This window comes from Myotis yumanensis, unplaced genomic scaffold (genome assembly GCF_028538775.1).
Source record: "Myotis yumanensis isolate MYYU_CA2020_CCGP unplaced genomic scaffold, mMyoYum1.0.hap1 SCAF_15, whole genome shotgun sequence".
Classification (NCBI taxonomy): Eukaryota; Metazoa; Chordata; class Mammalia; order Chiroptera; family Vespertilionidae; genus Myotis; species Myotis yumanensis.
The window spans coordinates 14,696,450-14,712,219 of NW_027223766.1; the positions used below are offsets into that span (position 1 = coordinate 14,696,450).

The window sequence follows — 15,770 nt, forward strand, 5'->3', positions numbered from 1 at the left end:
CTTTCTTACACCATATACAAGAATAAACTCAAAATGGATTAAAGACGTAAATATAAGACCCAAAGCCATAAAACTCTTAGAAGAAAACATAGGCAGTAAACTCTTTGATATCACTTCTAGTAATATTTTTTTGGATTTGTCTCATTGGGCAAGATAAACAAAAGAAAAAATAAACAAATTGGACTACATCAAACCAAAGAGTTTTTGCACAGCGAAACTGTCAACAAAATAAAAGACAACCTAGTGAATGGGAGAAGATATTTGCCAATGATACATCTGATAAGGGGTTGGTATCCAAAACATATAAGGAACTCATACAACTTAACATGGAAAAACCAAACAACCCAATTAAAAAGGCAGAGGACCTGAATAGACAGTTCTCCAAAGAGGACATAGAGATGCCAACAGGCATATCAAACATCACTAATCATCAGGGAAATGCAAATTAAACCACATGAGATATTACCTCACAGCTGTCAGCATTGCTATCATCAGTAAATCGGCAAACAAGTGCTAATGAGGCTGTGGAAAAAAGGGAACCCTTGTGCACTGTTGATGGGGTTGTAAATTGATGCATCCAGTATGGAAAACAATATGGACTTCTTCAAATAATTATAGAACATCCATATGACCCAACAATTCCACTTCTTGGTATTTATTTGAAGAAACCCAAAATACTAATTTGAAAAGATATTCGTCCTTATATTCATTGCAGCATTATTTACAACTAGAGACCCGGTGCACAAACTTTGTGCATGCAGGGGTGGTGGTGGTGTCAGTGTCCCTCAGCCTGGCCTGCGTCCTCTTGCAATCTGGGACCCCTCGGGGGATGGGATGTTGGGCCTAAACTGGCAGTCGGACATCCCTCTTGCAATCCAGGATGCTGTATGCACCAGTGACCATACTTTTCATCCAGGTGAAAGGCATCTTGCTATTGTATGGGCAGCTACATTTTTTTGCCTTGATTATGAAAAGTAGTACATAACATGATCCTTCTGAGGCAGTAGTGCCATTTCCCCCATCTTATGGGTAGAAAAACTGAAGCAGAGAGAAATTAAGTAATTGGCTTTGTCACACAGTTATAAGTGTCAGAATCAGAGCTGACCACAAAATGTGCAAGCCAGAGTCCATGCATGTAATCGCTGCATCATCCTCTTTTTTCAGTGTTAGAGTAGCCTTGCCAGGTTTTAATTTTTAAATCTATGAGACTGTTCCCAATATATAGGGTAGGGTCCCTAGACCTGGCTGGTGATCAGGGCCATCTGTGGGGTGACTGGTGGGCGGGGTGATTGGGGGCCCCCGCTGGCACCTGCTTTGGCTGGTGGCCTGGTGCTGCCCACTGGCCAGCCCTGCCCCCCGATTGCCACCGCTGGTCACCTCCCTCTCAAGCATCTGCTCCCTGGTGGTCAGTGTGCGTCATAGCGACTGGTCATTCTGATTTGCATATTAGGGTTTTATTTTATAGGATAGCCAAGATATGGAAACAACCTAAGTGTTCATCAGTAGACAATTGGATAAAAAAGATGTGGTACATATATATAATGGAATATTTCTTGGTCATAAAAAAGAATGAAATCTTACTTTTTGAAATAGCATGGATGGACCTAGAGGATATTATGTTAATTTAAATAAGACAGGAAAGACAAATACCATATGATTTCACTTTGTGGAATCTAAAAAATAAACAAAACAAATAAATGCATAGATACAGAGAACATTTTGATGGTTGCCAAAGGGGAGGTGGAGTGGGGGATGGGTGAAAAGGGGAAAGGAATTAAGATATACAAATTACCAGTTATAAAAATAGTCACAGGTACATAAAGTCCATCATGGGGAATATAGTCAATAATATTATAATAACTATGTATGATGTCAGATGGGTACTAGACTTATCGGGGTGATGGCTTTGTAAGTTATATAATGTCTAATCACTGTGTTGTACACCTAAAACTATAGTTGTATGACAACTGTAATTGATAAATAAAAAATTATTGGGAAATAAGTCAATATTGAGGTCTTGGATCAGAAGGTTAATAGCAGGAGAGGGGAGGGCTAGCACAAGGGAATTAAGCAGTGTCTCTCAGAGAGCACATTCTTCAAAAGTGGTGATTTATCCATAATTTTGAAAGATAATGTGATTTGTGAGTTGTTATCTGACCCAGAGACATTAGAACAAACCGTGTGAAATATGGTTTGAAACATCTCCGAGACAAATGGTAGTCAAAGGAAAGTGCTTTTTTTAAATGCATCTACAACCCCACCACCTGATAGCATAGCCCAAGCTCTATCCTTTTGCTGTCACAACCTATCCATGACCTGGCTTGAACTATGATGAATTTAAGGATGAAGGGGCATATTCTAGACTGAATGTGGTAACTACTTGTTTGTGGGTAAGTCAAAGATGGTTGCCAGGGGTCTAGGTTGGGGAACTGAGCAGATAGATGGTGGTATCATGATGAGATAACCAAGATAGGAGACAGTGTCAGTTGGGGGAAGAAGATCCTGTCACTTTTTGACATGTTCATGAGCTAAAGTTGTCTGTGAAGAGGAGAGCACCAGTAGGCCATTGGATATCGGAGATGATACCTCAGCTTTAGAGTGACCCAGCCTTCATTTTACCCGCTGTATCTCAGTTGCTTCATAGATTAGGGTGTTTGTGTCTCTTTTATGAGCTCATAAAATATTAAATTGCAGGGTGAAGACACTGTATATTCCTAATCTGATCTCCCATTGAACATCCACACATCGCTTATCCTTGTTCTGCCACAGCTTCCCTTCCGTATATACGTTTCACTGAAATAATTTTGTTGGATCTTTTATTTATTTATTACTAGAGGCCCGGTGCACAGATTTGTGCACCGGTGGGGTCCCGCGGCCTGGCTTGCGCCCTCTCGCACTCTGGGATCCCTTGGGGGATGTCAGACTGTGGGTTTTGGCCTGATCCCCACAGGCCAGGCCGAGGGACCCCACAGGTGCACGAATCTGAGATTCATCAATCTGTTTGTGCTTCCATGCCTGTGTGTTGAGCGTCTGCCCCCTGGTGGTCAGTGTGCATCATAGCTACCGGTCAAATGGTCGAACGTTTGAAATTTTACAAGTTTAGATACAAAATAAGAAAGGATATATGTTTTTGGTGTGGGAGGAAATTTTGCAGGTTTTTTTTCTCACAGGAGATTATTTTTTATTGATTTCAGAGAGGAAGGGAGAGGGAGAGAGAGATAGAAACATCAATGATGAGAGAGAATCATTGATCGGCTGCCTCCTGCACACCCCTTACTGGGGATTGAACCTGCAACCCACGCATGTACCCTTGACTGAAATCAAACCTTGGACCTTTTAGTCCACAGGCCAGTGCTCTATCCACTGAGCCAAACCTGCCAGGGCTGGATCTTTTTCTTAAATAAAATATGTTTTTATTGATTTTTAGGGGAAGGGAAAGGAAAAGAGAGAGAAACATCGATGTGAGATGTTTCCTCCTGCATGCCCCCTACTGGGAACTGAGCACACAACCTGGGCATGTACCCTGACTGGGAATTGAACCAGCAACCTTTTAGTGCATGGATTGATGCTCAGCCAACTGAGCCATGCTGGCCAGGGCTATTGGATCTTTTTTAAACTAATAATTTTAGGAATATTGAAACATACATTCTTTACCTCTAAATGGAGACTGCAGTTGCCTCTGCAAATATGAGGAAGATGCTTGATGGACAGTGTTTCTCATTTCATTACTACACCAATGGAAATCATTGAGTTGATAATGCTATAACATGTTTCTATTTCCATTATTTGTAAGTGTAATAACAGTGTTCATTCATTTTATTTATAGCTCCAAAAGGAATTCTTCATTTGTCTCCTGATGTTTATCAAGAGATGGAAGCCAGCCGCCACAAAGTAATCTCTGGCAATACCCTAGGCTATTTGTCACCCAAAGATATGAACCAACCCTCCAGCTCTTTCTTCAGTATATCTCCCACCTCGAATAGTTCAGCCACAATTGCCAGGGAACTCCTTATGAATGGAACATCTCCTACGGCGGAAGCCATAGGGTTAAAAGGAAGTCCTCCTACTCCCCCTTGTTCTGCAGTACAACCTTCAAAACAGCTGGAATATTTAGCAAGGATTCAAGGCTTCCAGGTATGAATTAAAAACAAAAACAAAACCAAGAAAACGAAACAACTCATTAGCTCCAAATCCTTCATCTCTATCCATCAGAAAGCTCATCTTTTGCCTGCTAGTGCAGCCGTGGGCAAACTATGGCCTGCGGGCCGGATCCGGTCCGTTTGAAATGAATAAAACTAAAAAAAAAAAAGACCGTACCCTTTTATGTAATGATGTTTACTCTGAATTTATATTAGTTCACACAAACACTCCATCCATGCTTTTGTTCCGGCCCTCCAGTCCAGTTTAAAAACCCATTGTGGCCCTCGAGTCAAAAAGTTTGCCCACCCCTGTGCTAGTGTGACCCATATGCCACTTACATTGTAAATTACTAGGCACACAAATGGCAGGGAAAAGAGGGCCATATGCACATGCCTCATTGTCTTTTACTTTCATTCTTCCTAGTGATTCTTTTGCTGCCTGGCTCTCCTCATTTTTCTTCTTCCTCTTCCTTCTTTTTTTTTTTTTTTTAACTCCCCCCCCCGCCCCCAATTCTCTATTTTGCATTCTGGTTGGTCTTGATTGGGTGGGTACATAAGGCTCCACTCTGTCTTCCACAAACAAAATTTCTGCCTTCATATATTTGGCAGGAGTATTGAGCTCTAAGTTCTCCCTCCTTTTACAGTAAGGTTGAGTTTTTCTAATGATGCTTTTACACTCATTGAAGTTTTGAATTCTATTGCCAGTAATAATTCAGGTATATCATTAAGATATAACATTCTACAGGTCTATTATCTAAGGCATTCATTAAACATGCTATTAGAACAATAATGAAATGCTTTCTAGTTGTTTGGGGCATAACACCACGTATTTGTTTTACTGGATCGTGTTTTGAACCAGGTGGGGTGTCACTGGGCGGTCTAGTCCACTTAACTGATTGTCTATATGAATTTGGGGATAGAAACATTTTTTCCTATTTATTTTTTGTTCCCCTTTGAAAAAAACACCCAACAATCCTATATGGATAGAATTTTTGAAAGAATGGTTAACGCTAGGAAGAGGAAATACCTGTGTTCTGATTTCTTAGTTGCCTTGAACATCATGTGCTGACCTGTAACCGCTAACATAACCGCTAATGTGACCGCTGAACTGCAGCGAGCTTGTGCGTGGGAGTCTCGCTCCTGCAGGTTCCCCTGTTTCCACTTCTTTTCCATCTTAGTCTTCTTCCTTATGACCAAAAACTGTAATTTTCTTTAGAAACACTCTAGGAGATCTGTATTATGTAGAATGATCATGTATTTCTACAAATTTTACAAGTTAAGATACAAAATAAGACAGAACATGTGTTTTTGGTGTGGGAGGGATTTTTGCATGTTTTCTTTTTTTCTCACAGGAAATGGATTCCTTCAAATTGATTGCCAGGTAGTCATTAGACTATTAATATGAAATTACAGAAAATGTTACCAATTATTGGTTCTTCATCTGAAATTTTAAGCGCGTAAAGTTAAAATTTTAGAACTTGGTTTTGTTTATTATAAGAATGAAAATAAATCACTGTTCAAAATAAAAAGACGTTGATTCATACCACATACTGGAAAACAGCAAAGTAATTTTTAGTTCTGTGTATAATCTGCGTAGACTGCTGTGAAAAGAAAGTCACTGCTTATTTACAAAGCTAGTCATTTAGAAATGTCTCTGAGTAATGCTGCATTTTTTTTTTTTTTTTTTTAGAAATGAAGCAAAAATTGCATTCAAGCTCTGAATTGATTTTTTGCTTAGAGGTGTGGTAGATGTAATTTTGCTGCTTTAATTTTTTATTTGTATTTATTTGTTAATTCTTGGCAATGAAAACAGTAATAATTTGAATATATCTTTACCTTAGTTAGAATGTAGTCTGTTTCCCCATTATTGGACTGACTGCTTAGGCCTTTTATTAAAGCTTACAGCAGAGGTAATATTCATTATTTATGGACAAGCTAAATATTTCCAAATTTGTGTACTATGACTTTAACATACTAATGAGTATAAACAAGCTTCTTTGGTCGAATGAGCTGGGTGTTGATGTGAGATATTGTCTCTCTGGTGCATCGCAACCTGCCACTGAGCAGTGGACAGGATTGTGGGAAATGGCTTCGTGTCCTGAGAGGTGTATCCACATCTTCACGTCACAGTAGAAGGTTCTTTGTGGTTAAGAGTTTTAAAGCCTATTTATAGGTAACTTTCTCAGGTCTGTTTACCTGGTGGAAAACCACATAGATTGCTCCTGTTTCTTAAATGTTTTAATTGGGCTGTAGTTTAGAAATTATAGGGCCAGGGTGTTATGAATTACATGCTATTCTGTTATTTTTATTTCTGGAACTTAAAAACAATAAATCCTTTTACTGTGTTTCTAGGTTAGTATTTTTTATTTTGTTGTTGTATGCTGACTAGATAATTATTGCTTATTGAATATTGTATAAACCCTTCCCTTGGCCTTCTTTGCCTATTGAAATTTGATGTGACAGTTAATATTGTATTACAAAGTAAAATTATATTAGTGTACTGAAAACTAAGTTGCTTTAACTTTTAATTTTTTTCATTATCCAGTCATTAATTAAAATTTATAAATTGCTAAAAGTTCATTTGCTCACCAGAAGGTAGGTATTAAGCTCAGATTCTTTTGCTTAAATCTATTAAGTAATTTAAATTATTATGCAATTAAAGTTATCCTATCTAATAAAAGACAAAAGGGTAATTGACCGTACCTTCGCTACGCTTCCCATTGGCTAATCAGGGCGATATGCAAATTAACCACCAACAAAGATGGTGGTTAATTTGCATACGTAGGCTCCAAGCTGTGGAGCCAAGCCAAACGGCCCCGAAGCCGGCTGAGCAGTGAGGCCTCATGGCCCTGGGATCAGCGGAGCCGAGAGGTCTCATGGCCTGGGATCAGCGGAGCAGTGAAGCCTGATGGGGGGGTGGGGGGGGCTCTGGCCGGAGCCCAGCCAGAGCAAAGGCCTGGGTCCCGGGTGCCAGAGGAAAACCGGTGCCAGCAGCCAAGGGAAGGGAAGGCCTATTGCACGAATCTCTTCGTACAACAGGCCTCTAGTCATGAATAAAGCTGACTTCACAGAGCAGAATGTGACTGAACACTTGCACATTCTTGGTAATGCTTTTATTCTTGCTTGGGCTCACCTAAAGTTTTTAACCACATTTTAGAAGCAAGCTTTTGGATCTGTGTCATAAATGAGTATTTGTTTCTTTGCAGATTCATTGAGTGCATTTTAATTATCCTCTTTTAAAACTTGGATGTTTTCTTATTTTTCAGCAAAAAGTTTTATGTCATTAGTTCTGTGAACCTCAGGCTTTAGGCTTCAGTCAGTATGCTTCTATAACTCCCATGCATTTCATAAAAGCTCGCTTAAAATTATAGTGTTTCAGGGCTTTATGTTGTGTAATTTGATACTCTCTTTCATTATAATGCCAAAATGTTTCAAAATCATGGGGCTTTTTAAAGAAAATTACTATGGGAAAGACATTCTTGAAATGCTGTTCATTTGAGCTGAATATTTGAATACTTTTTTGTTACATTTTAATTTATACTATTCTAAGTTTTTTGATTTTTCCATACTAATTATATTAGAAATATCTTTGTATAATTAAATATAAGCAGGTGTTTTTTTTTCTTTAAATGAGTCATTAGAAAATGATTAGGTTCAAAATGAATTCCATTTGCCCCTCGGTATCCACAGAAGATTGGTTCCAGGCCCCTCACAGTATCAAAATGCGAGCAGATGTTCAAGTCTCTTACGTAGAATGGCACAGTATTTGCCTGTAACCTACACACATCCTCCCGTATATTTAAACCATCTCTAGACTACTTGTAATACCTAATGCAATGTAAACGCTATATAAATAGTTGTTATATGGTATTGTTTAGGGCAGTGGTTCTCAACCTTGGCTGCACATTAGAATCACCTGGGAATCCTTTTAAAATCCTGATTTCTGGGCCTCATCCTCCGGAAATTCTGTTTCTTTGTTACTAATGTTGTGGCCCCACCCCATAACAAAGAAATAGAATTTCCGGAGGATGAGGCCCAGAAATCAGGATTTTAAAAAGATTCCCAGGTGATTCTAATATGCAGCCAAGGTTGAGAACCACTGGTTTAGGAAATAATGACAAGAAAACAGCCTGTACGTGTTCAGTACAGATGCACCATCACAGACCTGACCACCTAGCTCATGTCAGCAACAACATAACCCTTTTTCTGAGTATTTATGACCAGCAGTTGGTTGAATCTGCAGACGTGGAACCGCGGATATGGAGAGCTGGCTGTATTTTAATAAGTTATTCTTTCTAGGTGGTTTGATTTCAGTTTGCTGTTCTGTGCTCCTAGTTTCCATCATCCTTTGAGCAGTGTTGTTATTGAACCCTGATAAACTAGATTTGTTTTTCTCACATAAAGAATATAAAGAAGTTGGTGTCTCACTTAAGCCCTAGTTAGTTTATTTTACATATTTAAGGAGTATTTTATAGAGAGGCTCTCCATCACGGTGAGTTTCAGATGCTTCGAAACATCTACTTGAAAACTCTCTTTTCAAACAGTACATTTCAACTGATATGTCTCCCTTTCTTTTGAAGTTTAATATGACTGCAGCAGGCTTCTTTCATAGTTACTGGCTCTAAACCTCATAGTAGCTGTATTTCCACCAAAACCAGAGGAGTTACACTAGATCAACTCATTTTGCTAAAATTTCCAGCTCTAAAGAAAAAAAACATTATACTTGAAGATGGAAGTCCTGATGCACATGAAAATATACTGTAATGAGTAACAGGAATCCTGGGAAGAGTGGAGCAGGCCTGAGCAAACAGTCCATTCTCACCGCATGAGCTACTCGGGACTAACTCCCACCCCAGATCAGTGCAGAACGTCGTGGTGGAACTCAGAAGGACAAAGACACTCCTGGAGCCTTGGCCCCAGCGCATACATACGTAGTCAGACACGTGAGACATTTCAGAGAAAAAGTCATCTGCAAACCCAGAGAGCCCTTCCTGCCGCAGCGACTGTGGCTGGGAAACGGCCGTCCTTGCGTGCCCTCCCTGCGTAGCCGTGTCGGCAGCCTTTTCAGTTTGCGTCAGAACAGATTCCAACCCAACACGAGGATTCTGGTTGGAGTTATTTGAAAATCAAGTTTCTGAAGAAAAAATAAATTATGTTTCATCTAAAGGTGAACTGTGTTTCCTTTTGCCAGGAAAGGCTGGCAGCGAGGCGACTTTTTCTCAGTGACGAGAGATGAATGGTCCCCATCAGGCAGGTGTTGACATACCTGTGCTCATTGTAGGTCGTGTTGAGATGATATTTCCCTCTTTCCAGCATTAGGCTGTGTCTCACTTTTTTTCTTTCCCCATGAATAACCTGGCTTACATTTCATGATTGTTCTCTTCTCACCCAGGACAACTCTTGAGAAAGAGAACTGTATACGGAATACGTGGGATTTGTGCACATGGAAACGACCTGTTCTGGCATCCCAGGGCACCTTCATTTAGGAGCTGATGGGGAAACAAGGGAACGGAACTGACATTCGTGGACTGACTGACGATTTAGCAGAGAGTGAAGTAGGCATTACGTACATTACTTTGTGAGCAAGCAGAAGTGCCTGGTACATTTTTGCTAAAAAATCCTTATTTTATTTTAAAAAAATATGTTTTTATTGTTTTCAAAGAGAGGAAGGGGGTGGGAGGGAGGAAGGGAGAGAGAGAGAGAGAGAGATGAGAGAGAGAGAGAGATCGGTGAGAAACATCAACATCAATCGGCTGCCTCCTGCACGCCCCCTACTGGGGGCCAAACCTGCAACCCAGGCTTGTGCCCTGACCAGGAATTGAACAGGCAGCTTCCTGGTGCACAGGACGATGCTCAACCAACTGACCCTCACTGGCAGGGCACCAGATCCTTATTTTAAATCAAACTGCAGCACAGTGTTTGAAGACTGGTCCTTGTAGGTAGGGCTAGTGTGTGGTGGTGGACAGTGATTTTCTTAAATTTCATTAATACATTTATTTCTGCCTCCAACTATATACACAACTGAGTCTGAGTCATTTAAAAATTCTGTCTCTTTTGATCTGCTGGGAACTTTGGATTTTATTCTAAGATAAAATTTTATTATGTAAATACACACCTGAGGGACAACCCAAGCAAAACATCCTATTAGTAACCAGTTTACTCATTTCCCTATGTGAAATTACTCATTTTAAACCTTGACTGAGTTTAGGTTCTGGAAAGTTCTACCATCTTAACACAGTCACATCAAAAAGCAGATTTAGCTGTCAGAGATAAGGGACAGTTGAAAACGTTTGAAATGTGTTTATCGGCAGTGCAGTCCTCTTTTAAATAAAAAGTATGTGTAAGTCCAGAATCAAGTCCTGAAAGGGAACATTTGAGAAAACGAGGGCTACTGTTGGAAAATGATATAAAGTTCACAGCTTGAAAAGCTCTAATTAAGAGAAAAGGATAGTTTTCAGTAATTTCAGTGTATGTGGGAAGAATTACATGGATATGAAGTTAATCGGGCTCTAGGACATCATCCCATTGAATAGTATGAACAGGAAATGGGCCATGTGTTTATTCACTCTTGGAAAATACTTAAGTACCTGCACCTGCTTGGCCCTGCCAAGCACTGGGCCAGTGGGCACAGGAGGAGTTATGGTCAAGTTGGACAACAGAAAGGTAGAAATCCCGAAGATTGCCCACTACCACAAATTAGCCCTGTGTCCAGGGATGAGTGTTGGATAAAAAGAATGAAAGATTCCTAGCGTGCTGCATGAAATGATGTCTGTAATGCCTGCCCCCTACAGTAAGTGTCATAGTAAGTGTCACCTGACAGGTGTTCACTTGAGGAATGGCTACATATGTTCATCATAAATGGGAACAAACAGCTCTGATTGAAGGAATGAGGGAGAATCCATAACAGAGGAGACATTCGAATGAAGTATTAAAGAGCACACAGCATGTTAACGTGGGTAAGAAGAAAAAGGAATTGCAGGCAGAAGCAGCTAAGTACTGAAGACAAAAGGGCATGGCGTTTGAGAAAATGCTTGGAGTTCAGAGTGGATGTGGCTGGCAGGGAGGCTGAAGACGTGTGTGTTGCTGGTAGTTTGAAGTTTAGCTGTTAGGCAGAGACCACTGATTTATTTTTGAAAGGGCAGTGGCATGGTTTTGGCATTTCAGAAAAATCATTCTGTAGGCATTGAGAAGGACGAACTAGACAAAAGAGAGACTGGTGGTGGAGAGACTAGTTCAGCCGTGGGCAAACTATGGCCCACGGGCCGGATCCGGCCCGTTTGAAATGAATAAAACTAAAAAAAAAAAAAGACCGTACCCTTTTATGTAATGATGTTTACTTGGAATTTATATTAGTTCACACAAACACTCCATCCATGCTTTTGTTCCGGCCCTCCGGTCCAGTTTAAGAACCCATTGTATGCCGAAACTGGTTTGGCTCAGTGGCTAGAGCGTCGGCCTGCGGACTGAGGGGTCCCGGGTTCGATTCCGGTCAAGGGCGTGTGCCTGGGTTGCAGGCACATCCCCAGTGGGAGATGTGCGGAAGGCAGCTGATCGATGTTTCTCTCTCATCGATGTTTGTAGCTCTCTATCTCGCTCCCTTCCTCTCTGTAAAAAATCAATAAAATATATTTAAAAAGAAAAAAAAAAAAACCCATTGTGGCCCTCGAGTCAAAAAGTTTGCCCACCCCTGGACTAGTTAGAGTGGTTTTGCACAAATCTAGGAGAGAAATAACAAAGATCGAATTAAGGCAGAGGCAGTGGGCGTGGAGGAAGGGGCTGAAAGCACAGTCGTCTAAGAGAGAATTCATTCAATTGAGAACATGACCTGATGTCTGTGGCTGACTTCTGTGACGCTGCTTTGACTGGCCTGGTCAGGGTGGACACGGATTTAATGGAGTGAGTAAATGGAGACTGTGTGAGGGTAAATAGAGTCTTCTGTTAGGAATTTGAGAGGGTAAATGTGAGTTTGTGAGAAAAGAAAGAATTTGAAAGGAAGGTAATGTGAATGATATGTTTGAGACAAGGTTTTATTTTTGGTATAGATGAGATGAACAAACAGAGGAAGTTAACAAGTTCCACTTTAGACATGTGGAATTTGAGTTGCCTGAGGGACTTTGAAATGGAGATGTCCAGTGGGCAGTTGTAATGGGTCTGGTGATCAGCAAGAGAGTGTAGGACACAGAGTCATTGGTATGTAGATGTAATTGAAACCATAGATAGAAGATTGACCAGGAAAACTGGGCAAAGGCCTAGGAGAGATTAGTGAGTATTCATCCTGATGAGTACTAACATGTAAGGGATTCATTCATTCATTCATTCATTCAAGCAAAATGCATTGAGCACCTGTCATGGGCCAGGTACACTTGTTGGCACTGAGGATGCAGCATAAATTCAGTCAAGGTTTCTGCCGTCATGGAGCTAACATTAGAGGGGGATGTGATGTAGGGGGAACAGGCGGAAGGGCAAATGGTCACATGAGCACATAGGATAAATTCAAATGGTGTTAACATCCTAAGGTAACAGCTGCTTGAAAATTGTGCGATGAGTTAAGTTTATTTATGAGATGTATAAGCAATGACTTAGTGTCTGTAACTGTTGTGACAAAGATAGCTACACTTTTTCCCTATTTATTTTTAAATTTGTCTTTATTCAGAGTATTACAGATGTCCCCCTTTTCCCCCCCATTGACCCACTCCCCCTACCCCCCTCACGTTCAGGCCTTCACCACACTATTGTCTGTGTTCATGGGTTGTGCATATATGCATATAAGTTCTTTGGTTAATGATTATCTCTCCCTCCATGCCCCCCACCCCCACCTTCCCTCTGAAATTTGTCAGTCTGTTCCATGCTTCTATGTCTCTGGATCCACTCTGTTCATCAGTTTATTTTGTTCTTTAGATTCCACATATGAGTGAGATCATGTGATACTTGTCTTTCTCTGACTGGCTTATTTCGCTTAGCATAATACTCTCCAGGTCCCTCCATGCTGTCTCAAAGGGTAAGAGATCCTTCTTTTTTACTGCTGCATAGTATTCCATGGTATAAATGTACCACAGCTTTTTTATCCACTCATCTACTGATGGGAACTTGGGCTGTTTCCAGATCTTAACTATTATAAATAGTGCTGCTGTGAACATAGGGGTGCATATATTCTTCCTGATTGGTGTTTTGGGATTCTTAGGATATATTTCTAGAAGTGGGATCACTGGGTTAAATGGGAGTTCCATTTTTAATTGTTTTAGGAAACTCCATACTGTTCTCCACAGTGGCTGCACCAGTCTGCATTCCCACCAGCAGTGCAGAAGGGTTCCTTTTTCTCCACATCCTCTCCAACACTTGTCATTTGTTGATTTGTTGATGGTAGCCATTCTGACAGGTAACTATACTTTTCAGTGTTTTAATCAACCTTATTGAGGTATCATTTACATATAATAAGACACACCCATTTTAATTGTACACTTTGATGAGTTTTGAAAAACGTAGACCAACATGTAACCACCACCACAGTCAAGATGGGAATATTTCCATTACTGTGACCAAGTTCCTGGTCCTCTCAGCAGCCTGTTTCCTCACCTTCCCATGGCTCGGGCAACCAGGATATCCTTTATCCTTTTGTCACTAAAGATTAGTTTTACCTTTCCAGGAATTTCATAAAAATGGAACCACATGGCATGCACAGTTTTGCGTCTGTTTTCTTTGACTCAATATAATGTTTTAAGATTCGTTTATGTTGTATATAACACTAGTTTGTTCCTTTTTATTGCTAAGTACTAGTTAATTACATGGATATGTGCCACAATGATCAGGTTACTGTTGATGGACATCTGAGTTGTTTTTAGTTTGGGGCTATTATGAGTGAAGCTTTTTATGAATATTCACGTATAAGATTTTGTGCAGACATGTTTCTAATTCTCTTGGAAAAATACCTTGGAGTGGAATTGGTGGGTCACATGGTAAGTGTACATAGAAATTTATAAGAAACTATCAGATTATTTTTCAATGTGTTGTATCATTACATTCCTGCCAGCAATGTATGAGGGCTGCATACAGTGATCAGTCTTATTTTATGAATGTTACTGTAGTATCTCATTTATATTTTAATTTGTATTTCACTGGTGACCAATAATATGAGCTTTTTAAAAAAATATATTTTTATTGGTTTTAGAGAGGAGGGGAGAGGGAGAGAGATAGAAACATCAATGATGAGAGAGAATCATTGATTGGCTGCCTTCTGCATGCCCCCTATGGGGATTGAGCCCATAACCTGGGCATGTGCCCTTGATCAGAATTGAACTCGGGACCCTTAGTCCACATGCTGAGACTCTATCCGCTGAGCCAAACCAGCTAGGACAATAAGAGCTTATTTACATTGTGTTTATTGGCCAAATTATATATCTTTGTGAAATGTCCACATCTTTTGTCCAGTTTTTAATTGGAGCATTTTCTTTTTATGGAGTTATAACAGTTTTTAAAAAATATATTCTGTATACAATTTTTTTGTTACAAATATTATCTCACTGCCTGTGACTTTTTTTTAATTATCTTAATGGCATCTTTTGAAAAGTTGAAAAGAAGTTTTCAATGTTGATGAAGTTCAATTTTCCATATAGTTTGTGCCTTTTTGGTCTTATCTAAGAAATCTTTGACTACTCCAATGTTGCAAAGATTTTCTCTTACTTTTTTCCTAGACATTTTATGGGTTTGCTTTTATGTTTTTGTTTTTTATATATATTTTAATTCCAGAGATGAAGGGAGAGAGAGAGAGAGAGAGAGAGAGAGAGAGAGAGAGAGAAGGAAGGAAGGATGTGGAGAGAAAGAGAGAGAGAGGAGAAAGAGAAACATCAATATCAATGATGGGAGAAAGTCATTGATTGGCTGCTTCCTGCATGCCCCCTACTGGGGACTAAGCCCGCAACCCAGGCATGTGCCCTTGACTGGAACCGAACCCGGTATCCTTCAGTCCGCATGCCAATGCTCTATCCATTGAGCCAAACCATCTAGGGCAGGAATCTGTTTCTATTGACTGCCTTTTGTGCGAATGTGGGTCACCCTTTCCTGGTTGTTGTTTTGTTTTTTGTTTAAAAAATGGGCATTGTGGATAATATGTTATAGCAACTCTATCATTTTTTCTTTTGCAGATTATTGTTTTGTTTTTGGTCAAGTACTCAGTTAAGCAGTCTGAACTGAAAGTGCAAGCTTTGCCTCTCCCATACGACATTCCTCAGCTGATATCCCCACTTAGTTCTCTCAGCTTCCAGCTGTGGCCTTTTCTCTTGCCGTCTTCCCAGTGTCTTCATAATTATTTGGGCTGAGTTTATCCTCATATTTTGGAGGCCATCCTCTTTGCATTTCTTAGCTTTCAGCGTTTCTGCCCTCCCCTTAAATTTCCAGCTTATCAACCAGCCCATGTCTACTGATACTTTAGTCCAGTGAAGCTTTTAGCTTTCTAGTCCTCAAGCTGTATATACTTTACAGACTGCACTCTATTAAAACCATAGCAGTGGTGATGGAAGGAAACTTGACTTGAACACATACAATATCATATACAGGTGATGTATTATAAAATTCTACATCTGAAACCTATATGATTTTATTAACCTATATGTCACCCCAGTAAATTCAATAAAAGAG

General features: G+C 40.0%; 1 protein-coding gene across 8 annotated transcripts in view; it reads left to right on the forward strand.

Annotated features, from left to right (window-relative positions):
- Positions 1-15,770, forward strand: part of STAU2 (staufen double-stranded RNA binding protein 2) — a 230,261-nt gene that overhangs the window by 110,872 nt on the left and 103,619 nt on the right. For 6 of the 8 annotated variants that reach the window (XM_070392695.1, XM_070392694.1, XM_070392697.1 and 3 more), the window contains one exon: positions 3,827-4,134. In XM_070392695.1, coding sequence (XP_070248796.1) covers positions 3,827-4,134 — 308 coding nt within the window. Of the gene's footprint in view, positions 1-3,826; positions 4,135-5,829; positions 6,485-8,719; positions 9,289-15,770 lie in introns of those variants that run through there. The other 2 variants (XM_070392698.1, XM_070392699.1) reach the window with 2 other exon arrangements.